Genomic DNA, 13,191 nt, shown 5'->3' with positions numbered 1-13,191 from the left:
AAATTAACCACCTCTACTAAGAACCATATTCCTTAACAAACAGACCTAAAGTAAAATGGGCATTTTTGTGTGTGAAAACAACTGAGGGCCACATCTTTAACAGTCGAATTACAGGAGATTTAAGAAGTTCTATCTGTATACCTTGGACAGCAAGAGTATTTTGAAACAATGACAAATATTTATGTACACTTGGACAGTTACTCACGGTCATTGCAGAGCGGGCCACTGAAGGAAGTCATGCTACAGTCACAGCTAAAGCCATCCCATTGCTGCAAGCACACGCCTTGATTTGAACATGAGTCCTCTTGACAGGTTGTGCTGGGCCCTGTAAAACATTCCAAAAGACACGTAGGTTCTTTTGCTCTTCTTTCTGTTTGCTTGTTTTTTAATCCAGAATGTTCTTTTACATGAGCTAGATCACAAATAGTAGTTGCCAACACCTTAAATTACATGTTCAAGCTAGTTTTGAAAGTTCACACATCTGGACTAGGATCTGAAAAGTTTAACATGAATGCCTTCTTAAGGTTCAAATAAAAGAAAAATACATCATGACTGTAACTAAGCCAACAGATAGTTAAAGAAAGTAGATAGTTTCTAGTAGGGTCATGGTGGTAGTGGGTAATCTCATTCTATCATTAATGATTGTCACCATTTGGTCTTTACAAATGAGTGGATCTCCTTAACTTCTTACCAATGAATAGAGATGCCATGAGAAATGGAGATTGTAGGATCATGGAATTGAGATAAAGATTGGCAAAAATAATCAAACAAACTTATGGAAAAATGCCCTGTGAGATCCAGCCGCTTCCACACATACCCTGGGGCTGAGGTCATGATCCCTTGGTGCTCTGTATAGGTATGTTGGCAAGTATCAATTCACATGCTTTGACGAGATCATGCAGGAAACATGAAATGAATAACAACATAAGTGGCATGCCCCTGTCGAACACACATGTAAAAGGAGTGCTATTCTGTCTCTAAAGAATTATAACTAAACATTGAAAAACAAGGACCAGAAAGGTGTAATCAGAGCACTAAAGGCAGTAACTGTACAAACATGTCCAAGACTGAAAGCCTTTGTGCAAGCTATGCTAGAAAATGGGGCTTCTTGCACAATGTCCAAAAGGAGAAAATTAATTCTGAACCCAAATAACAGTTACTAAAAAATATTTAAAACATGTTATTTTAGGGTTTCTACTGCGTATGGTGGGGTTTCAGTCTTGTTTTATACACACAGGGCTATCTACCTTGCAAGTCAGCTTTCATCAATGCAACTTTGTCAGCAAAATTAAAAAAAAAAGCAAAATATATTTAATGTTAGTAAGCAATATGGAAATGGGGCAAACAGAATGTTTAGATTCCAAAAAGCATGCTGCTATAAAGAGAAAAAATGCTATGTATAGCAAACAAATTAATATTAACAGCCATAAACCTTAAGAGAAGCCAAAAAATGAGAAAGCCGTGTAATTTTTAGAAGCTTATACTATATGTGTCTATATACATGTCATGATTAATCTAGATGAAGACCAATTTAAAGGGCTCTCGTGATCTCTATTCTCCTGTATCCATAGTTATGGATGGATTCCTTAAGCAACTTGCTTATGGGAACAGTTCCTACACTGTGTCAATGTGTGCACACACTGCAGATTATGGGCCTTACCAAGAAAGGACTTGTTTGTGGACTTTTCCCTCTCTATTTGTGAAAACTTTCACTTACAACTCTGACTTAAGACAGTAATGTATTAATGTCCCTTAGCTCTGCTTTGTTGTGGTGACAAGGCACCAGAATTCATGTGCCATTTGAAGTGGGTGAAGAAAATCATAAGGATGGTAGAAATGGCCTGCAATATAGTCCTCTTTAGAGAATATTCTTTTTATAAGATTCCAAGATATCATGCTCATTGTCACTCTTAAGAGGGAGGGTATATGTGACTTATAGATCCTAGGGTGTTCTTGTCATTGCCTACACCTTCCTAACTGTTTTCAGGTTTAATAAACTTCCATGTAAATAATTATTACAGAAAACACTGGGGAAAAGGATTTATAAAAACATAAAAGGGAACACAAGCACATAATTCATTTAAAAGGTATGAAAAATAATTTATTATTTCTGGTAATAATAATTATATATTTTCTTAAAAACCATGAAAACAGACTTCAAACAATAATGATATTACATGATACCATAGTTCAGTAAATAAATATTTTTCTGTAATTAGTCTTTATATAAAACCATGTTTTTATCAAATGAAATTTAACATGTATCATACAAACATACGTATGCTATGACTTTCTCAGTAAAGGCATAGTTCACAGGAAATTACTGAAGTAATCCTAACTGATGTGCACTTTTATAAATATAATGATCTATGGGTTGGGGATTTAGCTCGGTGGTAGAGCGCTTGCCTAGGAAGCGCAAGGCCCTGGGTTCGGTCCCCAGCTCTGAAAAAAAGAACCAAAAAAATATATAATTGTCTATAAGTACTAATATGTAATAAAAATTAGTGTCACCAAATAATAAATAAAACACTAATATTGTCATAAGTAGTAATGACGAAAATAATAATCTCCCAGAAAAACTGAATATATAATTGTTTCAACTTAAGCATAAATTACTAACTTGCTCACTATTTGTTGTGTTCCAAACATATTTGAATGATCTATATATTAATATCCCACGGTGTTAGAGACTAAAAACAGTATGTATCCATTTAAAGAAATATAAATTTCTTGAAATAATCATCATTGGCTATTTCATCCTTAGAAGAGAATTAGGTATAGAGGAGTCTTCTGTTAGTTGTTTTATCAGTAGTTATTTAGTTTCTGACTGCCCTAGGAACAGAAAAAGTGGGATCAAGAACTGAAGGTATCACTCAGGATGATACTTTCTAGTTCCATCCATTTGCCTGCAAAACTCAGGATGTCCTCATTCTAGATAGCTAAATAGTATTCCATTGTGTAAATGAATCACATTTTCTGTATCCATTCTTCTGTCATGAGACATCTGGGTTGTTTCCAGCTTCTGGCTATCACAAATAAGGCTGCTATGAGCATAGTGTAACACATGCCCCTGTAGCATGATGGGGAATTTTTTTGGGTATATTTCCAAGAGTGGTGTTGCTGGGTCTTCAGGTAGATGTATTTCCAATTTCCTGAGGAACCTCCAAAAGGACATGCATGGTATGTACTCACTAACAAGTGGATATTAGCCAAAAAAAAAGTACAGAATACCCAAGATACAGTCCATAGAACTCAAAAAGTTCAACAAGCTGAAGGGCCCAAGTGAGGATACCTCAGCCCCACTTGGGAGGGAGAAGAAAGCAGCCACAAGCGGGAGGGAGGGAGGAACCTGGGAGGGAAAGGGAACAGGGTTAGGGGAAGGGAACATGATCTGGTATTGGGTGGGGAAAAAGAACTTAAGCCCTGAAGGCTAGCAGAAAGAATAGAAACAGGCAACCTTGGGAGGTAGAAGGTTGGGAGGACCTTCCAGAATGTACCAGAGACCTGGGAGGTATTAGACTCTCAGGACTCAAAGGAAGGGACCCTAAATGAAATGCCCTACAGTGGGGAGAGGGAACTTGTAGAGCCTACCTCCAGCAGAAAGACAGGGCATCAAGTGAGGGATGGGGTTGTCATCCTACAGTCAAAACTCTGACCCCTATTTCTGTCTGAAAGAAACGAAGGGATAGAAATGGAGAAGAGCCTGAGTAAAAGAAGGTCCTGCGACAGGCTCAAAGTGGGATTCAGATCAGGAAGAAACTCTAAGACCTGACATCATTACTGAGGCTATGGAGTGCTCACAAAAAGGGACCTATCATGACTGCCCTATGAAAGACCCAACAAGCAGCTGAAATAGTCAGATACAGATATTTTCACCCAACCAATAGACAGAAGCTACTGACCCCTGTGGTTTAATTAGGGAAAAGCTGGAGGAAGGTGAGGAGGGCAACCTTGTAGGAGGACCAGCAAGCTCAATTAACCTGGACCCCCAAGATCTCTCACTGGATCTCCAACTAGGCAGCTTATACCAGCTGATATGAGGCCCCCAACACATATACAGCAGAGGACTGCCAGGTATGGGTTTAGTCATAAAAGATGCACCTAACCCTCAAGACACTGGAGGCCCCACGAATTTAGAAGTCTGGTGGGGTGGGTGGGGCGAGTGGGGTGGAAACATCCTTGTGGAGACGGTCGGGGGAAGGAGGTGTGGGATGTGGAACAGTCAGAGGGTGGACTGGGAGGGGAATAAAATCCGTACTGTAAAAAATACAGAAAAATTATAAATAATAATAATAATAATAATGACTTCGATCATGATGATGGTGAAAGAAACCATTTAAATGGAAAAAAAACCTGAAGGCGTCTGATTTCTATTCACACAGAAGTTACATGACTCTTATCTGAGGAAGAGTTAAATTCCATGAGAGAACTGTCTTTGAAAGAGATAATACTTTGGCTATGTCTAATTTAATTGCTAATTCTAAAACCATGTGAATCTCATCAATTTCACCTATGACAAGTTTATATGAACTTATTCTTAGAACAGAAGTGGTCAAATTAATTTTGGAATGAAACCATCAGGGAAAGATGATATCAGAAAGTCAGGAATGTGATGATATTCCTAGAATAAAGAAAAACCTGAGAAGAAACGAGAATTAAGACCAAGATATTTAAAGCTTCTTCTCTACATGAGCAGACTAGTCCATAAGCTATCACAATGAGTTTAAATATTTAGAAGCTAATTTGAGGCCATTGAAGAGAAACCTATAATTAAGCATCCTGGACAAATTGCCTACTGAATTAGGTTGGAAACAACAGCAAGTGTTATTACTGTGAACATTTGGTAAGCAATCCTGCTCCCATTAACCTTCCTTCCATTCTTCACTAGCAGAATGTGTTAGGGTGAGGTCCTTTATATTTGTGTCTTCTTCCAGCCTTGTGGTTGCCAAGCACTTACCATACAATCTATAGGAAGGCTTACCTTTGAAAAGTAATATCCAGAAACTGAAGTAACTTTCCCTTAAAATACAAATCAACAAATGACCCAGTCTCACTTATTAGATCATTTCTAAGTAACAAAAGTATATTTCATTTTCTTTTGTTCTCCCATTGGAACACTTCATATGTTTAGTAATTGTGTTTCCTAAACAACAGGAGAACCACAGTCTTTCTTGTTTTTCATTAATAAGGAAATATGATGGTGACAATAAAATGGCTTTGAAAAAAAGACTTCCATTAATACTCATACTCTCTTTTATTATTTCCACAGTTTGAATTTAAGTTACTTTTGAGAGAAATAGATGCTTTGGAGAAGGAAAAATTGATTTCAAATTAAAAAGTTCTATAGACTTAGGTAATTGCTAAATATAATGATGTTATTTTGGCTAAGAAGAGGTGACTCACAATCTCCTTAAGAAGAGGGCTCACATTTGGTTCTTCCTTTACCTTCATACAGCATTCCTCATAAATCTGAATTTTCAAAATAGATCAAGCTACACTGAACATTAAAGGAGAAATAGTAACACACAGAGAACCATGTAATTCTTCATAATGCTATTGAATTAGACTTATGGAGGTAAAATTGGCTCAAAAATTTTAGGTGTTGAAGGTAAAATTACCTAAAATGAAAGCAGCAATCAAAAAAATAATTCCTATACATCTTGATCTGATACAAAGCATGAAAGAAATGTAAGGAAATTGAGCACATTACAGTAGGCCTGGATAATATAAGAAACATATTTTTGGCAAAACATAATATATCATTTGCTATCGGATACATAAAAAAATCAAAACAACCCTGAAATTCCACCTCACACAAGTCAGAATGGTTAAGATAAAATACTCAGGTGACAACAGATGCTGATGAGGATGTGAAGAGCAAATAACACTCCTCATTGCTGGTGGAATTGCCAGCTGGTACAACCACTCTGGAAATCAGTCTGGTGATTCCTCAAAATATTGGATATAGTACTACCTGAGGACCCAGCTATACCATTCCTGGGCATAAACTCAAATGATGTTCCAATATATAACAAGGACAAATGTCCCACTATGTTCATAGCAGCCTTATTTATAATAGCCAGAAGCTGGAAAGAACCCAGATGCCCTTCAACAGAGGAATGGATACAGAAAATGTGGTACATCTACACAATGGAATATTACTCAGCTATCAAAAACAATGACTTCATGAAATTCATAGGCAAATGGATGGAACTAGATAATGTCATCCTGAGTGAGGTAACCCAATCACAAAACAACACACATGGTATGCACTCACTGATAAGTGGATATTAGCCCAAAAGCTCAAATTACCCAAGATACAATCCACAGACCACATGAAGCTAAAGAAGAAGGACAACCGAAGTGTGGATGCTTCAGTCCTTCTTAAAGCGGGGGACAAAAATATTCATAGGATGAGATATGGAGACAAAGTTCAGAGCAGAGACTGAAGGAATGGCCATTCAGAGTCTGCCCCACCTGGGGATCCAGCCCATATATATACAGCCACCAAAACTATACAATATTGAGGAAGCTGAGAAGTACATGCTGACAGGAGCCTGATATAGCTGTCTCCTGAGAGGCTCAGCCAGAGCCTGACAAATGCAGATACGAATGCTAGCAGCAAACCATTGAACTGAGAATGGCATCCCTGCTGGAGGATTTAGAGAAAGGACTGGAGAAGCTGAAGGGGTTTGCAACCCCATAAGAACAACAATACCAACCAACCAGAGCTCCCAGGGACTAAACCTAAAGAGTACACATGGACAGACCCATGGCTCTAGCTGCATATGTAACAGAGGATGGCCTTGTTGAGCACCAGTGGGAGAAGAAGCCCTTGACCCTGCCAAGGCTGGACCTTCACGTGTAGGGGAATGTCAGGGTGGGAAGGCAGGAAGAGGTGGGGGACACCCTCATAGAAGAAAGGGGGATGGGGGATTGGATAGGGGGATTAAGGATGGGAAACTGGGAAAGGGAATAACATGAAATGTAAATTAAAATCCAATAAAAAATAAAATAAAATAAAATAAAATAGTGATCTGAGACTGAATATTTGAGCCATATTCTTAGTTTTCATCCCAGTGAATATAAAGTTTTCAAAATGGGTTAAATACATTATAATTACTGGAATAAATATTTTTTCTTTTAAACAGGTATCTGATTATAATTATAGCATTATGAAACTGATTCATATGCTAGTTAGCCAAATTATCTTCTGCTAGGAAGAGATGACAAGGTCTGTAGTTACAGCCCCTATTTACATTGGACTTTAGTATTTTCTTGCAAATAATCCAGAAAATATAAGATTTACTAATAAAATATGCCAAACATGAATAAAGATGTTTAAGCCTAAGTAAAAAGCTGCTGACTAGCAGAAGTTTTGCTGGCTGGTGAGGGGAGTTGTTTTAATTAAACCTTTATTTTGGTTGTATTGCGTAGTATAAAAATAGATATAGTACCTTCGCATCCTCTCTCAATTTGCCCATTGCAGAAAAGAGCATCAGATATGAGGTCTGGAAGCCTGCCATTCAAGTCCACAGATGCCAGGCAACCTTGAAAGCCTTCTTTAGCATGGACCAGTTTCGGCAACGATTTGTATGTTTCTTTAGCCACTCCTCCAATATACAAGTCACCTGTGGAAAGATCAATTTAATTATCACAAAAGTATCTCAGCATAACTATGACCGCATAGTGTAAGGAGGATAACAAAAGAGATGGTGTTTTTTTTTATATTAAATTAACAAGGTAAATGTATGACCTACTTTATACTTTTCTTTAAAATACAAAATAATGTAACATTTGAATAATGTTGAACAGCTGACATTTTTCTAGATGCTACTAGAAAAAGCACTGTTTGGATTTACACCAAATGAAAAGAATGTAGCCAAGGGGATGCAGATACCTGTACAACATTTACTCAGGTACTTAGAACTCTATATTCTGAGGCAGTTTCTCCCATTATCAAAAAGTCCAACTCAAAGTCTAGAATAACAAAATCTATCCTGTGTGTTGCTTTGAGGAACCAGACATGTGACAATTATGGATCCCCTGCCAAAGTGAAAGTATGTAATAGATAAAGTGGAAGGCATTATTATAAAACAAAATTTCCTCAGGGCTGTGAGTCTTACAGTTTTTTCTTAATTCAATACCACAATCTGAAAGGCTTTAGTGATTAAAGTCACATTCTGCACTATCACTTTGTTTGCCTTTTGTTTTCTTATTTTTTTCAATTAAAGTATACTTACATAATCTCCCCCAATTGCTTTCTTCCTTTCATCATCTCTTGTGTATCCTCCTGCCCTCCTGCTCCCTTTTGAAATCATGGATTCTTTTTCTTTAGTTGCTAATGTTACACACACACACACACACACACACACACACACACACACACACACACATCCTCTAAATCTATCTATCTATCTATCTATCTATCTATCTATCTATCTATCTATCATCTATCTATCTATCTATCTATAACTTTCTCATTCCTTTCATGTTACTTGCTATGTATATAATTTCAGGGCCGAACTAGGTACTCAATCAGGGACTCATCTCTTCAATGAACTCTTTCTCTTGCTCTCAGCTTTTTCAGTTGTCTATAGTTGGTATGGGTGGAGCCTTGTGTGACTTCTGCCTCATGTATTGGTATGGCTATTGCTACTGTCCTTCTTCACATCTTTACTTGGGTGGTCATGTCATTGAGGTACCATAGGAGTTGCTTCCTTGTCATTTTAGCAGACACATCCCACAGCAGCTTTCCTGGTTTTTGGCTCCTCTGCACCTCTTCCTCCATGTTGCCTGAGTCTTAGGTGTGGAATTTGTGTTATGCAAGTATCATTTGGGGCTGGGCAGCCTATAATCTTTTATTCTTTGTACCAGTTGTAGTTTTTTGTCTTTGTTTGAGTATCTTCTTCACTGACTCAATCCTTTTATAGTCTTAACTTATGTAATTCTTCACATGTCTCTGTACTAAGTTAAAAACAACACCACTTTTAACTCTGTGTTACTTTGGAAGACGTTTTAAAGAAGTTATTAATGTGTGTCCCTGGCTCTCCTGTGCTTCAGATGGAGACTTCTGCTCCGCTTTGCTGTCTATAGGCTCCTAGGTTAGCTTTCCTCAAGTTTCCAAGCAGTATTGGGTACCTGTTTTATCCGGTCTGCAGATCATTCACAGTGACCACATGATAGTTAGTCAATGTAATTAATGAGCTCAATACACAATGTAAGGAGGGCGACCTCAGAATTCTGTAATCTTCAGCTCGAGACTGCAAATTCTGCTGACATACGCCTGTCAGCTACTTCTCTAACTTCTATCCATGAAATGTCTCTTTTACCTTAATCTCCTGAACAACGTGACACTCAGTATAATTTTACTAGTATTAAAAAATGTGTGCATTCATAATACTCATCTAGGCTGCTGTGCTGTCTTTATGAGATTGAGAGAAAGAACTGGTGTTCACAGCATTACTTGAAATGTTCTAATGAAATCATTGGCCTTCAATCCAGACAGTTTATATCCTCTACCAGTGTTCACAAACAATCATAAGCTAAGACATTAGATTGCAAGGAGAGCACAACAAAGCCCTAAATCTGATACTCTGAATGCTGTTGGTGAAAATATTGAGAATGAAAGTATTTGCTTTATCAATATTACAAAAGCCCTAAGAACTGATAATCTGCCCTATGGCTCTACCAAAAAAGCTGTTTTCATTACAAGAGTGAGCCACTGATGGAATTCGTGCAGAAGGCATTCTTGTGTTTCTCTCCCATCTCCTAAATGGCACTTGATAAGTCATCACCCACCCTTGATATTTAAGGATAGCACAGTGTTCATTATACAATATTAATTTTGTATTATTTTATCATTTTCTTCCTCATTTCCATTCTCTCCTTTGTCTTTTCACTCACTTCGGCTTCAAGCCGTTGTGTTTTAGGTGCTGCAGAAGGGACTGAGTCATAAACCAAAGGCATAAACTTAGCTTCCTGCACTTGACTTTTCAAACCTAGATTCCTCTAGGAATGCGACTAATGTATAGACATTTACATAAGGAAAGTAAAACTTTCTTACAATGCAGCTGGGCAAGATGTAGTTATAGAAGCATCATCCTGAAAGCATAGCTATTGGTGAATGTCAAAAGGAGGGCACTGTTTTCTAATTTAAAAGTCAACCCCTGCTGGGTATCAGCACTGCAGGTAGATTCAGGACAATAATGTAGATGGAGGAAGTTTCCTCAGAATAACCCAAAAGCGGAAGTAAGATCCTTGTGAGTGAACACTTCCGTGATAGATTTAGCTATCTGGAAACTTATACTACTTTATAGAACGTTCCTTTCTCCACCTTGTTGTTGTTCCAGGTGTTCCAGGGAGAGGAGACTGAGTTTGACCAGGGAATGTCCCAGTCACAAGAGTAAAAAGGTAAACAGCAGTTCAGTAGGCACCGGGATGGGGACCCGGTGTCTGGAACCAATGCTCAGGTTTCTCTTTATCTCTCTACTTTATAAAAGATTAGTATAGAGGTAATTTCTGATGGTCAACACTGTAAAAGAGAAATTACTCAACAGAGACCCCATATGAACAACAATGCCAACCAACCAGAGCTTCCAGGGACTAAGCCACTACCTAAAGACTATACATGGACTGACCCTGGACTCTGACCTCATAGGTAGCAATGAATATCCTAGTAAGAGCACCAGTGGAAGGGGAAGTCCTGGGTCCTGCCAAGACTGAACCCCCAGTGAACGTGATTGTTGGGGGGAGGGTGGTAATGGGGGAAGAATGGGGAGGGGAACACCCATATAGAAGAGGAAAGGGAGGGAATAGGGGAATGTTGGCCTGGAAACCGGGAAAGGGAATAGCATCTGAAATGTAAATAAGACATACCCAATTTAATAAAGATGGAGGGAAAAAACAAAAAAGAAATTACTCAACAGAAGGAAAACAGAAAATTTCAAGTTTCCACCATCATTAACTTAAACAATCACATCTCAAAATAGAAATCAAGGGAAATTAGAAAAAAAAATAAACTGGAAAACCTTTCTTTCTTGAACCCTGTAGAGTATCGGCCGAGGTTTCTACTTTAATATATCTAATATCGATCTAATATCAATAGACGAATGTGCTGCCTGCACTCATTCACTTAACTAAATACTTCGGGGTACTTTAATTCTAGTTCAGGACTAAAGACAAAGTATTGGATACTAATGTGGGACTGAATGCAGAATTCCTAGCATTGCCGTTAAGTGTTGTAGATATAGGAATTGAGACTGAAAGTCATGCAAGCAGTGTTAGACAAAGCTACGCCTCTTTCAGAATCCAACTTCATGGAAGTTGTCTAATCCTGGAGGACAACCAGTAAATGTTATCACGTACTCCATAGGTTGAAGTTATGAATGAAATAAAAAAAATCAAGAGAAGTAAAAAATGGTAAAGGGTGTCAGAAAGGTGATTCTAAAGAAGACACACTTCTGTTCCTTTCTGATTTCTACCATGAGTCCTACTTCCTAGTTAGTAAGTTTTTTTTCCTCATTACCTGTGGAAGAAAAATAGAAATCATCGTTCTGTGGTACAAAGGAGCAGAAAACATCACATTAAGCAATGCATGTTCTGATATGAACCTTACACATTCCAAGGTGGGTGGGTCAATGTTTATAACCATGGGACTAATTCTCACTTTCGGACTGAAGCTGCATTTAGCTGCTCACAATTAGAACTGCCGTTGTTATAAACTTTTCATAAGCTAGAGAGTGGTCTTGAGGTTCCCTGGTGGGCTTCCATATAAAGAGAACAAAGGAAATGCTTAAGTAGGCCCAGCCCTGTGTACATTACTACCTCATCAAAGATGCAGCGCATCCTTTTGATCCTTGGAGAGATGGAAGGGAAATGACCATTAGCACTAATGGGTCCTTGCAGGTACAAATCTTGTGCTTATAAAGGAGGATATGCTCCTTAACGCTCTTCAGTGTGACAGGGTCTGGATGGATATCCATTAAAAGCCAAGTTTCCTATGCAGTCGAATATCACTTGTTGCCTTACGCCTTCCCACCACCCCTACCAGAATGACTGGATGCTTGCACTCCCGCCCTTTAAGTGCAGCATATACAAAGAAAGTAGAGTTGGGACATTTTCAGCAAATATTGTGGCCAGGCACCAATATAGGGTTGGGTAAGATTCTTAAAGAAATATCAACAGTGTCCTAATATCAAGAACCATAGACACAGAATCACTAAGCTGCTCTCATACCATCTGAAGGCAGCCAGAGTCAGTGACTAGTCCCTAGCATCTGGACATGAGTGAGTAAGGGGAAATCACGGGCAAGCTTTGTAGTTATAGAATCTCTGATTCTGTAAATCACTGGTGCCCACAGTATAAACTCATTAAATCTCATAACTTCTTCCGCAGTAAGATAGTTCTTTTGTAGAGTCGAATTAACGATGTATAGGAAACATTTAAAGGGACGCACATGTAGATTTCAAGGCTTTAGGTGCAATACAGATGTACTATGGAGACAAAGGAACATTGAGGATTAGAGAGAACATTTCAATGTATTTAGTATACATCGTGAAAGGTACATGGTGTATGCCTCATTCTATACTGATGGCACTGGAGATTCAGACAAGAGTCAAATTTGTTCCTGCAGAGTGACAAGTTTAGGTTCTCAACTACTTCCTGGAATTTATTTAATGTGACCTAGTTTATAGACATCAGTGTGTTTGAAATGTATCTTCTATGATACTAACAGAGACTGGGACAAAGGATCCTTTTACCTATTTAATTTGAAACCAAATAGCACAAAACTTCATAAAATCAGTAATTTTGCTAAAAAAATAGCTTCTAATTCAGACATATTAAAAGACAAAAAAAAAATTCTGTAAAGGCCAAGAGCCAATTTGTAGGTTCAGGCTGAAAACTTGTTAGACAAGGAGGAAAATAAAAAGATGTGTGTGACCTTTATAAGTGAGGTATTATGGGAGAACTGAAATCGGAAGGTATAGGAAACATTTAAAGGAACACACATGTAGATTTCAAGGCTTCAGGTAAAGTACAGATGTACTATAGAGACGAAGTGAACATGGTATTTGGGTGTGTAAGCAAAAGATCGAGGAAGAAGACATGGTTGAAGTGAAGAATATTTAACTTCTTATTAAATAATGCTATATAAAGAAATGTCATTGGAAGATGGTTCAGTGAAAAACA

The 13,191-nt window shown here is 38.0% G+C and overlaps 1 protein-coding gene across 44 annotated transcripts in view; it reads right to left on the bottom strand.

Moving 5' to 3' along the window:
* Positions 1-13,191, bottom strand: part of Nrxn1 (neurexin 1) — a 1,146,022-nt gene that overhangs the window by 531,474 nt on the left and 601,357 nt on the right. For 24 of the 44 annotated variants that reach the window (XM_063262410.1, XM_063262413.1, XM_039112822.2 and 21 more), the window contains 2 exons: positions 7,458-7,631; positions 206-325 (listed from right to left, as the gene is read on the bottom strand). In XM_063262410.1, coding sequence (XP_063118480.1) covers positions 206-325; positions 7,458-7,631 — 294 coding nt within the window. Of the gene's footprint in view, positions 1-205; positions 326-1,247; positions 1,275-7,457; positions 7,632-13,191 lie in introns of all 44 variants that reach the window. The other 20 variants (XM_063262405.1, XM_063262407.1, XM_063262423.1 and 17 more) reach the window with 1 other exon arrangement.

The sequence above is a fragment of the Rattus norvegicus genome, chromosome 6 (genome assembly GCF_036323735.1).
Source record: "Rattus norvegicus strain BN/NHsdMcwi chromosome 6, GRCr8, whole genome shotgun sequence".
Classification (NCBI taxonomy): Eukaryota; Metazoa; Chordata; class Mammalia; order Rodentia; family Muridae; genus Rattus; species Rattus norvegicus.
This window is presented reverse-complemented; position numbering and strand designations above follow the sequence as displayed.